This window comes from Schistocerca gregaria, chromosome X (genome assembly GCF_023897955.1).
Source record: "Schistocerca gregaria isolate iqSchGreg1 chromosome X, iqSchGreg1.2, whole genome shotgun sequence".
Classification (NCBI taxonomy): domain Eukaryota; kingdom Metazoa; phylum Arthropoda; class Insecta; order Orthoptera; family Acrididae; genus Schistocerca; species Schistocerca gregaria.
In genome coordinates this window covers 474,086,019-474,107,205 of record NC_064931.1, presented here as the reverse complement: position 1 = coordinate 474,107,205, position 21,187 = coordinate 474,086,019, and the positions used below count along the sequence as shown (strand labels likewise).

Genomic DNA, 21,187 nt, shown 5'->3' with positions numbered 1-21,187 from the left:
GATGTGTTAGCTTACTAAATAATAATCAACCACTTCGAATAATCTTTCTCGACTGTTCTTCTGTTTAAAAATAAAGTGATATCGATGCACTGAATGACTGCCGTTGTGAGTCTGTGTTTCCACCTTCACCTAAGGCGAAAACAACATATTTGTATTCTGCTATAGCATCTCCCAAGACTCTCACCACAACGACACCCACGCAAATGCTACTGCCAAAATCATTCCACTTCAGCTGAGACCACTGCTTTTATTCCAGTGGCTAATGTTGTCATTCCCATGGTATCGGACAAGCTGTGCGTTAGAGTTATGACGTGTATTACGCTTCAAATGAAGTACTGTGTAAATTTAAATTATTTTGGTGGCTAATAATATAGACAGTTCACTGCACCCAAATGTCATTGGCAATACCTCAAAAATTGGAGGTTCGGGTCGTATTTAAATTGTGTTTTCGATGATTTGCTTAAATCGGGTTGAAGGGGGTGGAATGGACTAGAAAAATAGCTGTCACGTCACAATCGCTCACAGACTCCTCGTTGTAAGGGCTTAAAACGGCAGCTTTGACTGTACATCTGCCGCCAACTGCGAAATTAGTGTGGAACGTACAGAATCTATCGGTGATATGAATATATCGTCATTTCTTTCTAGTCTGTTAGATGGATATAATGAGCAAGGACATGATGTCTTGAGAATACGTCAAAGTTTTTGAAGATCAGCAGAAAGTGCTCCATGAAATGCGCAATGGGCGTTCGTCCCTCATCGATGACGACTTCGTGGAACAGACGCTGCAGCGCGTTATGGATAATCACCGTTTCACGGTTATTGAACTCAACGACCATTTTAGGCAGATAATCCGATCGCAGTAGTTGTAACATATCGTCAGAACACGAGAAGCAGGACGCTCAGTGCAAATGCGCTGATTACCAACACTGCTCGCCCACATATGGCTCTGCGCATATCGTATTTGTGTTCATCGGTTAAATAATCTGACCATCTACACTGTATTCTTGTTTTTGCTCGCATTTATTTCCATCTTTTCGTACACCAGAGGATGTCCACGTCTCTCGAAATTTTCACACAAGGGATGATAACGGCTATCACATACTGGTTCCAAGCCCCAGACGCTGACTTTTATGAGTCAGTTGATTCCACGGGAAAGCAAGTGCCTCAGTTCTGAAAGTAGTTTGAGAAGTTGCTCAATGATTTCTGTATATGATTAAAGCTTCCCAGTAACTAAATTTCCTTCCTTTCTGCATCACAAGAGAAACTTACTCTCTGGACAACCCTAATAAAATTAACTAATTTATGCATTTCTTCAGCTTCAGGTGATGTCTTCAGATGTCAGGGGGACTCACAGTGAATAAACCTGACTTTTGACACTAACGAAACGAAAATGTCAATCATCTGCGAGACGCTTCGTAGGGAGCTGTTGTTTTCCAATTTACGTTTTGTTGGGTTATTCGACGTTAATTCTGCCAGAATGTAGTCTGTAAAAGGTCCCGTGCTGATACTCCTTTTGGCAGGGATTCAGCGTGCCCTCTGTTATTTCAGTAGCTTTAGCCAAGTTAATATGTGTAATTTCTTTAACTACTTATGTACCACGCGGTAAGCATCGCACTGGACCTGAAGAGCAGTGAAGTAGCACTGGAGTCAGAAAATTTAGGTACTTGAAAGGAAGGAAGTAAGATATATTTCAGATAGCGTGGAAACTGGATACGATCTTTGATTAATGGAGTCTGGGGAAGTATTATTGTTTTTTCTAAAAATTAATGTTATTTCCAAGGGTAGCAGTACTTAGTAAGTAGACAGTAAGTATAGCACATCTGCTGTTAGTAATGGAATACTAACAAACAGTTCCTTCGTTCAGGTTTAACACAGAGGATGTTCATAATGTATCTGGAAGAGGTCTGTAACTATCAGTGACTATCAAGTGGGAGCTACTGCTGATGATGATAGTGAATCCGTCAGTCCAGGAACGATGCTGAAGAATGTTCGTTACAATCTTTTCGGTTAAAGTATATTATTTTGTAAAAAGTAATGTAAATAAAACAGGGACAGACGACACTCAGGTAAAGGACGAGTCTTCCGAAAGTTTCTCTGAGCAGGAATCGCTTGAACGAACGCACTGGTTATCTGATTCGGTTTCCAGCACAAGGGTAACTTTTCCGCTGTCTCTGTAGTAATATAGACGTATGCGACAGCTTGCAAAGTTGACAGCGTGGTAGGCCAGATTTTAGTGGATTTCTTGTTCAAAGAAGACGAAATTAACCCCTTAGAATTTGATACAGGTCTCTACAAAGGCAGGTATGGTAACGTTTTATATTAGGATAAGATGACCACGGTCCGCAACTCGTGTTCTTGCAGTAGCGTTCTCGCTTCCCGCCCACGGGTTCGATTCCCGGCGGGGTCGGGGATTTTCTCTGCCGAGAGATGACTGGGTGCTGTTGTGGCGTTTTCAGCATCATCATTCCTTCCCATCACGGTCGGAGGAAGGCAATCGCAAACCACCTCCACTAGGACCTTGCCTAGTCGGCGGTGCGGGTCTCGGAGTGGGGGACCTCATCATCTTCTGACCATGACCACCCACCCACACTACCCCCCACCCTCACACACATACACTAAGTTTTTTATACTAGGTGCATTTTCCTGCCACCTACTGCCAGGTACTCCATATCAGCGACCTCAGTAGTCATTACACATCGTGTAAGATCAGAATGGGGCGCTCCGTGGAACTCACGGACTTCGAACGTGATCAGATGATTGGATATCATTTGTGTCATACGTCTGTACACGAGATTTCTCCACCCCTAAACATCCCTAGTTTCACTGTTCCCGATGTGATAGGCCTAGTGAAGTGGAAACGTGAAGGGACACGTACAGCACAAAAGCGTACAGGCCGACCTCGTCTGTTGATTGACAGAGACCGCCGACAGTTGAAGAGGGTAATAATGTGTAATAGGCAGACATCTATGCAGACCATTACACAGGAATTCCAAACTGCATCAGGGTCCACTGCAAATACTATGACAGTAAGTCATTTTCAGCCAGGTGTCCGGATACTTTTGATCAGTTGGATTTCATGGTCGAGCGGCTGCTCATAAGCCACACATCACGGAGGTCAATGCCAAACGACGCCTCGCTTGGTGTAAAGAGCGTAAACATTGGACGATTGAACGGTGGAAAAACGTTGTGTGGAGTGACGAATCACGGTACACAATGTGGCGATCCGTTGGCAGGGTTGGGTATGGCGAATGCTCGGTGAACGTCATCTGCCAGTGCGTGTAGCGCCAACAGTAAAATTCGGAGGCGGTTGTGTTATGGTGTGGTCGTGCTTTTCATGGAGGGGGCTTGCACCCCTTGTTGTTTTGCGTGGCACTATCACAGCACAGGCGTACATTGATGTTTTAAGCACCTTCTTCCTTCCCACTGTTGAAGAGCAGTTCGGGAATGGCGACTGCATCTTTCAACACGAACGAGCACCTGTTCATAATGCAAGGCCTGTGGCGGTGTGGTTACACAATAACATCCCTGTAACGCACTGGCCTGCCCAGAGTCCTGACATTAATCCTATAGAACACCTTTGGGATGTTCTGAAACGCCGACTTCGTGCCGGGCCTCACCAACCGAGTTCGATACCTCTCCTCCGTGCAGCACTCCGTAAAGAATGGGCTGCTATTTCACAAGAAATCTTTCAGAACGTGATTGAATGTATGCCTGCGAGAGTGGAAGCTGTCATCAAGGCTAAGAGTGGGCCAACACCATATTGAATACCAGTACTATCGATGGAGGGCGCCACAAACTTGTAAGTCATTTTCAGCCAGGTGTCCGGATACTTTTGATCAGAAAGATGAACATCAACAAAAGCAAAACGAGGATAATGGAATGTAGTCGAATTAAGTCGGGTGATGCTGAGGGAATTAGATTAGGAAATGAGACACTTAAAGTAGTAAAGGAGTTTGGCTATTTGGGGAGCAAAATAACTGATGATGGTCGAAGTAGAGAGGATATAAAATTTAGACTGGCAATGGCAAGGAAGGCGTTTCTGAAGAAGAGAAATTTGTTAACATCGAGTATAGATTTAAGTGTCAGGAAATCGTTTCTGAAAGTATTTGTATGGAGTGTAGCTACGTATGGAAGTGAAACATGGACGATAAATAGTTTGAGTCCTGACATTAATCCTATAGAACACCTTTGGGATGTTCTGAAACGCCGACTTCGTGCCGGGCCTCACCAACCGAGTTCGATACCTCTCCTCCGTGCAGCACTCCGTAAAGAATGGGCTGCTATTTCACAAGAAATCTTTCAGAACGTGATTGAATGTATGCCTGCGAGAGTGGAAGCTGTCATCAAGGCTAAGAGTGGGCCAACACCATATTGAATACCAGTACTATCGATGGAGGGCGCCACAAACTTGTAAGTCATTTTCAGCCAGGTGTCCGGATACTTTTGATCAGAAAGATGAACATCAACAAAAGCAAAACGAGGATAATGGAATGTAGTCGAATTAAGTCGGGTGATGCTGAGGGAATTAGATTAGGAAATGAGACACTTAAAGTAGTAAAGGAGTTTGGCTATTTGGGGAGCAAAATAACTGATGATGGTCGAAGTAGAGAGGATATAAAATTTAGACTGGCAATGGCAAGGAAGGCGTTTCTGAAGAAGAGAAATTTGTTAACATCGAGTATAGATTTAAGTGTCAGGAAATCGTTTCTGAAAGTATTTGTATGGAGTGTAGCTACGTATGGAAGTGAAACATGGACGATAAATAGTTTGGACAAGAAGAGAATAGAAGCTTTCGAAATGTGGTGATACAGAAGAATGCTGAAGATTAGATGGGTAGATCGCATAACTAATGAAGAAGTATTGAATAGGATTGGGGAGAGGAGAAGTTTGTGGCACAACTTGACCAGAAGAAGGGATCGGTTGGTAGGACATGTTCTGAGGCATCAAGGGATCACCAATTTAGTATTGGAGGGCAGCGTAGAGGGTAAAAATCGTAGAGGGAGACCAAGAGATGAATACACCAAGCAGATTCTGAAGGATGTAGGTTGCAGTAGGTACTGGGAGATGAAGAAGCTTGCACAGGATAGAGTAGCATGGAGAGCTGCATCAAACCAGTCTCAGGACTGAAGACCACAACAACAACAACATTGTACACTGTGAAAATAAAGGAAGATTTGTATGTATGCGCGAGCGTGTATGTGTGTGTTTTGGGGGGGGGGGGGGGGGGAGAGAGAGAGAGTGAGAAAGAAGGGGGAGGGGGATTGGGTGTTGGGGGGGGGGGGGGGGAGGAGGGCTCAATGTAACTTGCAGTGTACACGCACTCGTTCAAAATATAACAGCGGACCTTGAAACATTATGGAGAGGAAAGAATAGGAACCGTACCTTAACATTCCCGCACTGTACGTCGATCACCCATGAAAATAGATAACAACATTTGGGTAAGGACCAATGAGTAAAGACGAGTATTACTGAAAGCTATCCGTGTGCATTTTGAATTCTGTTTCACTTTCCAAGCTCTTCTCTCATAGTCAGGACTCGCTCACGCGCATCATACTCGCCACCCTGTGTGCCAGTCGAACGAATTACATATCAAACAACGTAATGGGTCCAGCACAGTAAATGACAAGAAATCTGTTTCCAGCATGCATGCCCGAAGGAGCATTGAATCGTATATCTGAACAACACAGACAATGAAATATCTTATTTATCCGCTATCACTGGACAAGCGACTTTCAATTTAAATGTCTCTCCTGTACGGGAATATACATAATGGATGTACGAGTGCAGGTTTTAGACACATGGTTGACGACGTATGGAAGTTTTGGTCTGGCCGTGAACCGTGCTCAGATAAATTAACAGTAAGGCGACTGCTCGCCATAAGAGGGAAATCGGGGTTCGAGTCTCTGCCCGGCACAAATTTTCGTTGTCCTCATTCTATTATACAGTCGATGGCTGTCCATATGCGCAACTACGAATACATTTTATGTATTTTGTAACGGCTGTTCCTTCAGAAATGCATGCGTGTCGGAATGAATCGCGTCGTAGAACGGGACAAAACTGGCACCGCTATATATAATTTAATATCCATAATAATTAGCAGTTTCCTTCGCAATATTGCTAAGTGTTAACAATGAAGATAAAATTGAATTGATTTCTTTGTGATTTCTTCACATATGCGTGCTAATAGCATCTGACCTTGCGCATATTCCAGAGTTTCACAGTAATGTTGAATGCAGTTAATGTTTTCAGCCTTGCAAAGCTAAAATATGAAGAACGTGGTATGCAACAAAAAACACCTACTTCTCCTGAAGACGTACATATGTGCTATTTATTAGATAGTTTCTTGAACATTCATTCCAATGATGTTGACATTGCGTTAGGAATTTTGGAAACATTAGAAGAAACAGGAAATAACTCGAACAATTCCATGAATTGTGGTTCGAACCATGATCGGTTGTGCTAATTAAAGTCCAGAACAAAAATAAAGTACCTTCCAAGATCAAAGAAAACATGTACAGTAATAACTTTCAGCGACCAAGAAAAGGCTGAAAATTTTTTGTTTCATCGAAGGAAGAAAGAAACGCCATCTGAAAAGCCTGTTTCGTTTCGTAAAATCAGAACATGAATTATATAAATGGAGGAACGATTTACTCGAAGGACGAAATATGCGCCAAAATGAAACTCGCAAAAGTGTGAAGAAAAACTCTTTGAAAGGTTTAGAACAGTTCGTGGGAGTCAATGCATCGTTACCGAGAGAGAGACTGGGCGCTCTGAATTGCAAGTGCGATGAACATTACTGATTTCCAGGCTTCTTCGATCTGATTAATCAGAGTCAGGAAATTATACGGAAAAAGAAGTCGCATAATTACGATGTTAAACTCAAGTAAATATGTCATTAATAGATAATGCAACAGAGAAATTTGTAGTTGACGTGAAGACCAAGCCTCCTGTTATCCTCTAAAAGCTATACGTAAAGCCAATCGGGCAAGTTTCATGCAAACAACACTTCAACGCTTCCAACGAAAGAAAGACAAAGTCGCTTGAGCGGTCCCTGAATGATGTGACACAATCGTATTCAACAATGCCAGTGATAAGTTTCAGTCGGTTACAGTTTCCACAATTTTGTTCCTGTCTTCAGGAATATCAAGGCAATTAAAAAAACAGGAATGTTCCTTGCAAACGTCTTGTAATCGACGTAGAAAATTCTGGGAAACTGCAAGAAAATAACGTAGTCTTACCATCTGCAGAGAACAATTCACTGCTTTTGTTGGACTCTTGTCCTGGACATTATGACACGTCTTTTTTTTAGGCGGATGGCGAAAAGACTGTTAATTTAATTTGGATTCCACCCGGAACTAATAGTGTGATTCAGCCTCTCGATACAAAATTGTTTCAGTAGTATAAAGCATTTTTCAGATCATTGTCGGACAATATAATTTCCGATGACTGTTTATTATTTCAGATTTATCAGCAGAACAGTACTGTTAAACTTCACTCGTTTCTGCATTCTCAGTTTGCATCACCACATTTTGCGAATTTGATTAAGTATGCCTGCTACGCAGCACAATATGCAGAACAACGACCATTTCTTACTCCATTCCAGTTCTGTCTAAATAAAACCAGTGTTTGTTGTGATGTGTCTGAATGCATTAATTTTTCTTTTATCTGGTGTACCTGTTGTAAGGAAAATGTTTGTTTTCGTCTCGCAACAGGCATCTCGCATTTTTGTGACGACTGCTGTTTCGTAGTTAGAAAAATATACATTATTCAAAAATTATCGTAAGAACTGTGCTGCAGGAACTGTTATAAAATGTTTAATGTCAACAAATTAAAGTCCCGATTGATCGATATCGTCTGTGATGTAACATCATACACTATCTTGATTTTGTTTCTCCTGCTAGTCACTTGTGTGACAATTACATCTGCAATAGTTTAGCTGTCGATAAGATCTCCAAGTTACTAAAAAAAAAAATGATGAGAGACATTTTTAGTATGGTCTGAGTGCTTAAAATTCACTTGTGTGCACTTCGAACTTAGCGCTACGCGGCGCTACATCCTCTTGTAGGACTGTACAAACCGCTGTTACAAGCGGTTCTTCATGCGGCAAAGATGAGTAACTTAATATATTTTTTTAAATACTTATGGTGCGACTTAGCAACTAAAATTATAACAGTGTGTTTCTCTCGGTGTACTCTGCATGAAAAATTTCGCGGTAGGATTCGACATGGCATATTGGACCATTCCCTTATTAGTCGAAATCGTCTGTTTTTACACCCAAAGATTACATTACCCTGCCGGCACTACCTCGCCCTGCTGTCTTCCACAGGCCTTTCACTTCCGAGCGGTGAAGCTGGAAGGAGCTTGTCCCTGTTTGTGGGGGAGGTAAATATTAACAGGCTGCCGCGATTTTAAATGGACTACCCAGCCACTATCCGATCGTGTAAGACGCTGGTAACTGCCCTACTTGCAGGGATCCATGATTCGTTCGGACACTGGGTAAAATTGGGAGCTTATAACAACACTAATAAGAAATAAATTGAGAATTAATAAAAACAGAGATATTCTGAAATCAGAATTTAGCAGATCACAATATAAAGCCGAGGGAAGCCTTCAGTAACGCTACACACTGCCAGATGGCAAAGAGAACACTTACTGACACCATAGATAGACACACAGAACTACGATCATATCGGAGTAATAATGTTGAAACATGAGAGGCTGATCAGGGTAACAAAGGGGGGGGGGGGGGGGGGAGTTTGGTGAATCTTGTCACATGGCTGGAGCAATGGGATTGCAGTTGTAGCGCGGTACTCGCGCACACCATGTGAACTAAACGGCGTCCGTATTCGAGGGGTTGCTGCTGTGTTCTGAACTAATGACCAGTTGAATTGCTACTGCTACAAGTCAGTAAATCCTACATCCTTTGGTGTCCCTCGAAGATTCAACTGAGTGAGCCGGACGTCGGGACAACCGGACCTTTCATGGCATGACTGGAGGCACACTCTTGTAGTCTTCCTACTACAAAGAAAATAGTGCCGTTGCCAGGTAAGTTGGAGGCTAAGGGCTCCAGAGCCTGACTGATGAGGTGTAATAACTTACCACGTCCTTTTTCCCATAAAGGCTTCGTATACTGGCACAATTCCAACCATCAGGAAGACGGATTTCATTGTGTCACCATACCTCTCACGAGGTATTGTTCGAAAGAGCTAACTTTCGAGTTTTACATGGTTCTCGCTAGAACTTCAGTTCTAGTAAATATGGAGTCTGGACAATAAAAAGCGTTTTGTGTTCTACGTTTTGCGCAGTGCGGGTCAGTAATAACTGTTCAGCGTGACTTTCGTACTAGGTATGGTGAGGATCCTCCTACAGCACAGAATATTAGACGATGGCATTAGCAATTCCGAGAAACTGGTTGTTGGTGTGTAAAGGCAAATTGCCGGGCAGTCTCCGAGCGTCTGCCGCAGACGTAGAACGCATGCGCCACTGTTTGACAAGGGATACGCAGAAATCCGTTCGCCGACAGCTCAACATGCTCCCGACGCCCGTCTGACGTGTGTTGTGTACACGTTTACACATGAAACCACATAAAATTCAGCTGCTGCAAGCTTTTCGTGAAGGTGACAAACAACAACGTGAACACGCGATCTAGTGTAGCAAGATGGTTCAAAAATGGCTCTGAGCACTACGAGACTCAACTGCTGTGGTCATCAGTCCCCTAGAACTTAGAACTACTTAAACCTAACTAACCTAAGGACATCACACACATCCATGCCCGAGGCAGGATTCGAACCTGCGACTGTAGCAGTCACACGGTTCCGGACTGCGCGCCTAGAACCGCGGGCCACCGCGGCCGGCCGGCAAGATGGAGGATGACAGTTTTCTTCCACGCTACTGTTTAGTGACGAGGCAACATTTCATTTAAATGGAAAGGTGAACCGACATAATGTGAGAATATGGGGTACGGAACAACTACATGAAGTTGTTCAGCATGAGAGGGACTCTCCAAAATTGAATATGTTTTGTGCAGTTTCACGGGAAAAGGTGTATGGTCCATTTTTCTTTGCCGAGAACACTGCACCGAAAGGATGCGACACTGTCACACTGGAATCTGGAAGTGCGGGAATTTTTAAATCAAAGGGTTACTGAACGATGGGTCGATCGCACTGGACAAAATAATTCAGCATTACATTACTGGCCTCCAAAGTCACCGGACCTGACAGCAGCTGTGGAAACTGTAACTCAAACAATTTGAATACCGCACTGATATATGCCGTGCATCTCAAGGGGTGCATGCAGAACACCTATGAAAAGGTATTAAAAAAGAGCTATTTTAGTTTCCCGTTCAACAAAAAACAAAATTCATTGCGTATGTTTATTAGTTTCAGAAATATAGACGTGCCAAATCGGAAGATTTTTTTTATATACACTCCTGGAAATTGAAATAAGAACACCGTGAATTCATTGTCCCAGGAAGGGGAAACTTTATTGACACATTCCTGGGGTCAGATACATCACATGATCACACTGACAGAACCACAGGCACATAGACACAGACAACAGAGCATGCACAATGTCGGCACTAGTACAGTGTATATCCACCTTTCGCAGCAATGCAGGCTGCTATTCTCCCATGGAGACGATCGTAGAGATGCTGGATGTAGTCCTGTGGAACGGCTTGCCATGCCATTTCCACCTGGCGCCTCAGTTGGACCAGCGTTCGTGCTGGACGTGCAGACCGCGTGAGACGACGCTTCATCCAGTCCCAAACATGCTCAATGGGGGACAGATCCGGAGATCTTGCTGGCCAGGGTAGTTGACTTACACCTTCTAGAGCACGCCGGGTGGCACGGGATACATGCGGACGTGCATTGTCCTGTTGGAACAGCAAGTTCCCTTGCCGGTCTAGGATTGGTAGAACGATGGGTTCGATGACGGTTTGGATGTACCGTGCACTATTCAGTGTCCCCTCGACGATCACCAGAGGTGTACGGCCAGTGTAGGAGATCGCTCCCCACACCATGATGCCGGGTGTTGGCCCTGTGTGCCTCGGTCGTATGCAGTCCTGATTGTGGAGCTCACCTGCACGGCGCCAAACACGCATACGACCATCATTGGCACCAAGGCAGAAGCGACTCTCATCGCTGAAGACGACACGTCTCCATTCGTCCCTCCATTCACGCCTGTCGCGACACCACTGGAGGCGGGCTGCACGATGTTGGGGCGTGAGCGGAAGACGGCCTAACGGTGTGCGGGACCGTAGCCCAGCTTCATGGAGACGGTTGCGAATGTTCCTCGCCGATACCCCAGGAGCAACAGTGTCCCTAATTTGCTGGGATGTGGCGGTGCGGTCCCCTACGGCACTGCCTAGGATCCTACGGTCTTGGCGTGCATCCGTGCGTCGCTGCGGTCCGGTCCCAGGTCGACGGGCACGTGCACCTTCGGCCGACCACTGGCGCCAACATCGATGTACTGTGGAGACCTCACGCCCCACGTGTTGAGCAATTCGGCGGTACGTCCACCCGGCCTCCCTCATGCCCCCTATACGCCCTCGCTCAAAGTCTGTCAACTGCACATACGGTTCACGTCCACGCTGTCGCGGCATACTACCAGTGTTAAAGACTGCGATGGAGCGCCGTATGCCACGGCAAACTGGCTGACACTGACGGCGGCGGTGCACAAATGCTGCGCAGCTAGCGCCATTCGACGGCCAACACCGCGGTTCCTGGTGTGTCCGCTGTGCCGTGCGTGTGATCATTGCTTGTACAGCCTCTCGCAGTGTCCGGATCAAGTATGGTGGGTCTGACACACCGGTGTCAATGTGTTCTTTTTTCCATTTCCAGGAGTGTACATCCTATATAATGAGCAACCACCAATGATTTATTGGACTAAAGAATGTGAATGTACCGTAAAATGTAGATTCGAAGTCTTTATACCCTCTCCGTGGGTAACCTTTTGTCGGACTTATTACACTGGTTATCGAATTTTCCAATTTTCGCTATACGTAATAGCGTATTGTCCGTTACGGTCCCTAGAATAGCTTTAGTATCACTTTAACGTTTTTTAGTCCGGGCTAGTTTAGAGTAAATACTTGCAACGTACAGAAGGAAAGACCTTTAGCTATACAGTTACCTATCTTCTTACTAGGCGCTCAGTCCGGAACCGGGCGACTGCTGCGGTCGCAGGTTCGAATCCTGCCTCGGGCATGGATGTGTGTGATGTCCTTAGGTTAGTTAGGTTTAAGTAGTTGAAAGTTCTAGGGGACTGATGACCTTAGATGTTAAGTCCCATAGTGCTCAGAGCCATTTTTTTGAACCTATCTTCTTGTCTCATGATTAGTTGTGGGTTATTAACTGATAAATGTGAAGAATATACAGTCGATTTACCAAAGACTAAGTACTTACAATCGATCGACCATGTAAATTTCGAAGTGGAATACGAAATATTTAGGTTATCTTTTTAAAAAATTATTTGCTTTCTTTCTAAACGGGATACATCTACTCTGCCATTAAATGTGCAATTTAATAACATTACGACATGACAAACGCAATTTCATACGGTAATTAAAAGCGAAAAAGCGGGGTCATAGCCTCATCAGTTTAAATTATTCACTCCGGCGTGCCTCGCGCCCTCTGGCGTTCGTTTCTTTCCTCATATTTCAGCCTTTAATATAAAGCTCCTTTGAAAAAAAATTTAAAAAAATTATTATAATGATGCACCTCATTTTCCTGAGCTTCATGTGTAAGCTTACCTGGAATTGTATTCAGACGAAGAGCGTTTAATTTGACACTCACGAGTCTGTTACCTTCGGCCCATCCTCCAAGCTGATACCAAATCTCTTTGATGTGAGAAGTCCTATCAAGCATTATAGCACATCGCTGACGCTAATACCTCGTACAAGTTATGTGTTCAAGAGATTCCTGATGTGAACTGTAGGGTGTATGAAGCCTTCTACAAATGTAATTACATATGTATGACTCCTTTACACCCCAGTTGAAAAATAATGATACTTAATTATGTTGGTTTCCATTATTCAGCTTCGCTGTTATTGCATGCTTTTGTAATGCTTTCTTAAACGAGTTCAGGTTGTGCTCTTACTGTTATCTCCTTAATGTACATCCTGATGGGAAAACTTAACCGAAATAACATTTGCCGGGGGCGGAATATGTGTAAAATAAGTTCTGACGAGGTAAGCTGAGTGAAATGATACTGCTTTGTTAAATGAACATTGGAATTAATCTGAGATTGGTTCAATGCCTCTTTATTCCCCTAGCTGGCCTGCTACTTTGGTAATTTGGATGAGCAACAAAATCTCAGCTGACGTATTAACTAATGTCGCACAGTGGAAACGGCTTCTAGCGATCAGATGGCGTTGACCTGGGGGGAAAGTGGTGGTTTGCTTTTGCACCCGTGATAGGAGATTTGTATCTATTTCAGATGATCTTGGTTTATTAAGACACGATCAACTAACTGAACACACATCTGAAATACGAACACCAGTTCGCAAACAATGAACGACTACCAAAATGTTACATGGCGTGGAATGGTTTCCCTTTCACAGACACTTTGTAGAAAGTTCAGAAATACACTCATGTGGAGACAAAAATCAGTAAATTCTTTCTTATAAGAAGGGAAAAATATAATTCTCTCTCACGCCTTGAAGATACACCTGAGAAGCATGCTTCTCCACTAAGTGTAGAAGGCTATTACAAGCACCGGAGACAGTGAAGGAAAACATACGGCCCAGAGGGGAATTGAAAACCATTGATATGTTTGTTCAATCTAAAGTCATTAGGAGACATAAGAACGACCTCAAAATTCTCCTTCATTTCGCTGAACCAAGTAAGCAAAAACCAAAGTGACGAAAACGCGACCAGTCATGACCCAAACTCGGTCCTACCAAAACACCAGAAGATCTTCCACAGTCACTTGGGTGCTCTTACTGCAGCAACCAAATGCCAGGCCAGCAGTCGTAACTCACCCTCCGTCATTGCCTCGTGCTCACTCGTCACTGCTTCGGAATCACTCGTGTAATTCAGGCCATTCCGTTGACCTTAGGAGTGGGGAAAAGTAAAATGCCTCAAGTTTGAAAGTGACCAATCATGCTCTCTCCCTCCTCTCGGAATTTTTCCATCCTCGCCTGAAACTGTGGCTTACTCTGTCCGCTGCTGCCCACAGTATCTACCGTCTGCTGTTCTCGAATCCAAAGGGAGGGGGTAAAATCTCCTTAGATTTTAAAATGTCCAATCTTCCTCTGGCTTACAGCTCTGTGTTCCTTTCTCTCTCACCCAATGGCCACATTCGTCACCTCAAAAATGGTGTTCAATAGCAGGTAGAGAAGGAAGAGGTATGGTGGATTGGAAACACCCCAGTCATGGTAGGTGAGGCGCACAGCAAGCGGTAGTAATCCCATTAGTTTTTCATAATTCTAGCCTATCTAGATTTCGGCTCTAAACAGCCGTCTTCAGCGCATGTGAGCTACAATCTAATCAAGTCGCGGCAGTAGATGTTACCATACGATCTTACTGGTTTATGCACTCCAGTCATGGGTTGTTTAATGCTACGAGTTTTTCTGTCCCTTTTCCGTCCTGCACTTCCCTTTCATGCCCAAAACTGACACTGCCTATCGAGTGGTAGCGAAAAGCTTTCGTTAAAATTTAAACACGTCCCAACTAACAATACACTAACCCAACTACAGTTACACGTGGTGTAAGGAATAAAGGGACTTAAATGATATAAAACTGGCCAGGTGCGAGTAGGACTAGCGTACTAAGGGTTCCGTACAGAATTATGTGTATAGGCAATTCATCTACTCCGGGAACAGATAGTGGTAAGATAAACAAAGACAAAATACGGTACTGCAGGTATACCCAAAACTGGCTTGACATTAATGGAAGAGTGATTCACATAAGAGGCACAACGCTAACATACTCCACAATACAGAAGAAAACCCACATCATGAACATTGTTACGAAGCAAATATCGTGACCTCCTGCAGTAGTAGCATACTACAAAAAGTAAGATGGAAAATTATTAAAATTAAGAAGGAAAGTTATTAAAAATGAATCCACGTGCACATAATGTCAGAAATCAGTAATTCCGACAGCAAACTTAAGGTTATGGAGTTTAATGAAACGACAGACCGGACAACCAGCCAAAGAAAAGGATAATGCCGCTATTGAACTGAATGGGAGGGGTATTAATGATGAGTATCAGGTAGCAAATATATTTGATAATGATATCTTAAGTTTAGTAGCAAGTACGAAGACAAAGGGGTCAAAGGAAAAATCACAGCAGTGTGCTGAAAAGACAGCTCTCATAAATTCAGCCATATTAATATATATCCAACTTCTGCTAATGAAATTGAGAAAATTCTAAAACTGAAATATGCCGTCGTCAGACCCCTCCATAAGAAAGGTGATAGAAGTGATGTCAATAATTAGCGACCTGTTTCACTGCCTACATCATTTTCCAAAATTTTTGAGAAAGTAACGTACTCTAGAATAGTCTCTTACCTGAACAACAGTAGTATCCTCAACAAATCAAAGTTTCGATTTCAGAAGAGTTCCCCTACTGAGAATGCTTTTTACATGTGCACTCGCCGAATTTCACAAGCGTTAAATAATAAAATAGCAGCGATTGGCATTTTCTGCGACATATCTGACAAACTACGTAAGATGATTGCGCTGGGTTTTATGTTACACGCAACGCCTTCAAATACCACGCTATCTTCATAGCCTCTCACTCGTTATGCGCAAACTGTTAGACCTACAGAAAAAATTAACATGAACGTTTTGTAGGAAATTAAATGTAGTTCAATTTTGTATTGGGATACGTTTTTGCTAGAGGCCTTAGTTTTCCACTTATTCAAGAAAAACGAACACGTCATCTTCAAACGTGATTTTCTTGAGCAATTCAGCCGGCCGGTGTAGCCGTGCGCTTCTAGACGCTTCAGTCTGGAACCGCGTGACCGCTACGGTCGCAGATTCGAATCCTGCCTCGGGCATGGTTGTGTGTGATGTCCTTAGGTTAGTTAGGTTTAAGTAGTTCTAAGTGCTAGGCGACTGATGACGACAGATGTTAAGTTCCATAGTGCTTGAGTAATTCGAAAACCTTGGCCAACCGGAAAAATGTATCCCAGTACAAAATTTAACTACATTAAATTTACTACATAAAGGTCCCGTTCATTTTCTCTACACGACTAATATCTTCTGCATACCAAGCGAGGAAATACGAAAATCTCGCGTGTGGTTTTTGAAAACGTTGAGAGTTGCACAATACCCAGCCGAAGGGGCAGCTGAAACATCCTGTATTAAAACATGCAAAATATAAAATATTGTGGCAGTAGAGTGTAGTGTACTACAATTCACATGTCTGTCTACAGAAATACTGATGGAAATAATGAAGGAGCAAAAAAACGCGAGACATAAAAAAATAAATTTGATATTAAACATGAGATCCATTTATAATCTCGGTAAACACATATTCAAACATAACCAAAATTGTTACAGTGACCAATGAAGACGCTTTAAATTATGGGAAGCGTGTCTGGTCCAAATAATACTTTTTACACTCGCAAAACAAGGAATAAGTCCCATATTGAATTCTTCATGCTTTCCCAGCGATCTGTTGACATCTTGGATATTCGGGAATCCAGCCGGATGTTCGCGTCGTTCTCGCACGATATTTCAACAGCGTGCCTCGCTCTCTTCTTCAGGTGCTGCCTGAGACTGGTCCTTGGGTCTTCTTTTTAGCACTTTTCATTCCTTCCCATAGGGGGAATGAGGGCCTTTCTAGAGCTTGCTTTGCTCTTTTTAGGCCGAGGGCGAACAGGGGTCATTATTTGGTTATTTTATTTTATTTGTTTGCATATGTGCTATTGGACATTGGGGGGGGGGGGGGGGGAATTTATATCTCCCAGCTTGGAATTTATTTGCAGGAAGTTCGGAGGACAGCTCCGGTATTCACCTTACGGCCTGAGGAAAACCTGCAAACCCCGGCCAGAGCTGCTTGTGTTGCCACCTTTGGTTGTTGTTTCTTTTCATTCTTGTGTTCCATTACGGGTCAGAAGCGGTAGTTGCGGCGTAATTTGTAGTTTCCTTTTCTTCGCTGTCTCTCCTCCTCCTCGTACCAGTAGCGAACTTCTTCCTCTATTCTTTTCCTGATCGGTCGGTATACCAGCCAGCTTACCTGAACCTTGCTTCGCTCTTCATGGTTTGGGCATACTTCTTCCATGATCTCGAGGTCAATGACGGCTTTGGCGTCTGTGATGACTTCTTTCGTCATCACTTCTTGGTCGATCAGCGTGGCTCGGTTTGTCTGCACGGCTTGGTCTCTTGCGGCAAACGGTTGTGGTTCCGTTTGTACCGCCACCGGCGTCCTTCGCAGCTTGCTCTCGAATGCCTCGCGCAGCCAGCCAGCTTACCTGAACCTTGCTTCGCTCTTCATGGTTTGGGCATACTTCTTCCATGATCTCGAGGTCAATGACGGCTTTGGCGTCTGTGATGACTTCTTTCGTCATCACTTCTTGGTCGATCAGCGTGGCTCGGTTTGTCTGCACGGCTTGGTCTCTTGCGGCAAACGGTTGTGGTTCCGTTTGTACCGCCACCGGCGTCCTTCGCAGCTTGCTCTCGAATGCCTCGCGCAGCATGAGGCAGGCAGCTTCCATCTCCGCATGCAGCGCCATCTTGAAACCCGTTTCCGCTTCTGTCAGCGCGGCCTCGATGGATGCGTGCGATTTTTCTCTGTTACTGAACTCTCGTGAGTCGCCTTCTGCCACTGCGGCGTCCTCGACTTCTAGGCGGTCTGGCGCCTTTCGACGTCGCCTGTTCGCGGCCGTCAGGCACGCCCCTGTGCCACTCTCACTGGCGGTGGGGGCGGCTGTCTGCTCAGGTGTACCGCTTGTTGCCATCTCGTTGTTCCTCTGCGCTGGGGAAGAGCGCGAGGATTTCTTGCGTCTTCGTCTCCGTCGTCTCTTGTTCATGCCCTTGTCATGTCGCTGCGCCTTGTCGTCTTTGGGACTGTCCGCAAAAGCCTTGCAGCCACGCCAGCTGGCCACGTGTGGCCCGCGACAGCGGACGCACGTCGGTGCTTCGTCTCGTGGTCTTTTGCGTATGTGGCTGTCACGATTGCCAGCGCACTTGACACAGGTTGATTGGTAGATCGACGCGAACATCCGACTGGATTCCCGAATATCCAAGATGTCAACTCCCATATTACTTTCAAAAGCCACGTTTACATGTAGAAGTGCCTCTCAGCCTGGTGGTGGCGACACACGCTGTCGGTGGCTACATGAGGCGTGTTTGCAGGTGGGAGTTCGCAGACGCGGAGATGCTGGACGACGAGACGCGCTACATGTCGTCGAGCGGCGCGCTCGTGCTGGTGCGCGCTCGCCCCTCGCACTCCGGCCGCTACTCCTGCCTGGCGCGCAACGCGGCCGGCGCCGCGCGCCTCGACGCCACGGTGGAGGTGGTGGCGCCGCTCTCCGTCCGCGTCACGCCGCAACTCCTGCTTGCCGGGCTCAACAAGTAACTCACTACCACTCACTCTAACGCTTCCCGTGCTAATCCATTCACTGCTGAATGCCCGAAAAAGCGAACGGAAGCGTTCGATACCACTTTGCCTTCTCACAACCGATCAGTTTCTAGTATTCGCATTCATTGGTTTCGCCGAATCGCAACCGAATTATAATGCAGGAAAGTAACCTAGACTCAGGACTAAGCTACATATCAGGATGACAGCACATCTATGAATTTGTATTCACTTTCAAAGGCTTCGCTAAGTCATCTATGACGTTACACGGCACATCGTTACAATTCGAGACAAAACCGATATCCGTTATCGGTTGCTTTAGATGACTCCAGGCAGTTGTGCGTGTCATACTGGCCGTGATGAGTTATGCTTTGCAGTGCGAGCTGCACTGACTTACAGTTATCGTACGCTCTTATAATATACTTATTCCCACAAAGAGGTTTTTAAAATAAAGTAAATATCAAGTAGACCTATTCTTTATTCTTCACATTCCTCAAAGTACATAACTTTACAAAGAATTAAATTCGAGAAAATGTATTATATGATTCAAAATTAATAGCAGCACACAGGCCGACATCACATTGTTTACAGCAGTAACGAGAATCTTCTCATGTATTTATCCTAGCTGCGTACGATGAACCTTACAAATCGGTTTTGTTTTAGGGAAGATCCAACAGCGCTTATAAAGTGCCTCTGCGAAGACGCAATGGATTTCCCTGGTGATAGTTCTCTAAAATCTCACGAATAAGACTGAATTGAAATTCGGCGATTCTTTCCGGTATGAACGTTGTAAATGGCATGAGATCACAGTACGCACGTGTTTAAGACGTGGAAAAAGTTTTTGTACAATTGCATGGTTTGCGTACACATTGCCTCGAGCTAAGTAACGAGTCATATTTGACCGCAGCAACAACAGACTCGTTGTAATCCGACACACACTTTGGTTTCAGTTTTTCCGAATTAGTTTGGCGGTTCAGTTTCCCAGATTATATCGTTTCACCTGTATGACATGTATATTTACAAGTTCAAGTACGCTGCTAAGTTTGATTGCCTTTACTTTTTACACTAGACCTATTTCGGCTGAACTGCCATCATCAGGTTATCTGTAAGTAGATGGTACATAATTTTCGTACATTATTTCTAATTTTACTTGTAATTATTAACTGAATTTCATTATTATACGTTTTTACATACAGTAGGTCTTATGGTATTGACATCCATGTGATATCGATGGTACTGACACTGGCTATTTACTTGATAATTACGTAACTGAAAGAAAAACAAGGGCTAAAAATAACCTACAGAGAAGATTAAGGGCAACCTATACGAAAACAGGTAAATACAACATGCCTAGTATATGCCAACTACATTACAATTTGTGTAAGACAGACGAGCATAAAATTTAATACCAGATACTTAAAACACAGAAGAATATTAAAAAGTAGTAGCTATCATTCTACATTTGCTGAACAACTTATGGTCATGAAACACACCCCAACAAACATTAACACCGACTTGAAAATTTTCAGAGGCACCAACAGGTCCCCACAAAACCTAATAATTAAAGAAACCTACCAAATACAAAAAGCCATAATCGAAAGAAAACAAACTATAACTGAATACACAGATCTCTGATACGGAGTTCTGTTCTACACTCTCAAAGAACTATCAGATAACACCAACCCATAAACACTCATACACACACACACACACACACACACACACACACACACACACATAAACACACAAACAAACAAAATAATTAAAGAAAGCACACAAGCCGGCCGGTGTGGGCGAGCTGTTCTAGGCGCTTCAGTCTGGAACCACTACGGTCGCAGGTTCGCATCCTGCCTCGGGCATGGATGTGTGTGATGTCCTTAGGTTAGTTAGGTTTAAGTAGTTCTAAGTTCTAAGGGACTGATGACCTCAGATGTTAAGTCCCATAATGCTGAGAGCCATTTGAACCAACCAAATACACAAACCTTCTGCTAACTACACACACACACACAAACTCACACATACACACAAAAAGAGCAGATATACCTAAAAAGAAACTAAAAACTCCTGCCCACAACACATTCAACTGTCTGTCATCTGTTTTCGCAGTTCGTAAAGAGTGACGTCTGCAGGTTTTCAAAGTGAAGATAACGGGGATATCAGAAAAAGTAACTAAAACATATTACAAACACACACACACACACACACACACACACACACACACACACACACACACACACACAATTTTCCATATAGAATTAGTTGCTGTTAGACCTAATCATAGAATTTCCAATCGTAAAATTTCAATGTAAATAGCTTTTCTACATCAAGTTCTATGTGGTTGTACATGACAAACTGTGAAAGAAAACAAGTGCAATAAGAAACATAAAAAGCCAAGGAAATCTCAGCACAACATGACAAGGTACATTACTGGCCATCAAAAGTGCTACACCACGAAGATAACGTGCTACAGACTCGAAATTTAACCGACAGGAAGAAGATGATGTGATATGCAAATGATTAGCTTTCAGAGCATTCGCACAAGGTTGGCTCCGGTGGCGACACCTACAACGTGCTGACATGAGGAAAGTTTCCAACCCATTTCTCATACACAAACAGCAGTTGACCGGCGTTGCCTTGTGAAACGTTGTTGTGATGCCTC

The 21,187-nt window shown here is 44.0% G+C and overlaps 1 protein-coding gene across 1 annotated transcript in view; it reads left to right on the top strand.

Moving 5' to 3' along the window:
• LOC126298148 (Down syndrome cell adhesion molecule-like protein Dscam2) overlaps positions 1–21,187 on the top strand; it is a 560,143-nt gene that overhangs the window by 95,731 nt on the left and 443,225 nt on the right. Inside the window, exon 3 of the mRNA XM_049989461.1 lies at positions 18,306–18,524. Coding sequence (XP_049845418.1) covers positions 18,306–18,524 — 219 coding nt within the window. The remainder of the gene's footprint in view (positions 1–18,305; positions 18,525–21,187) is intronic.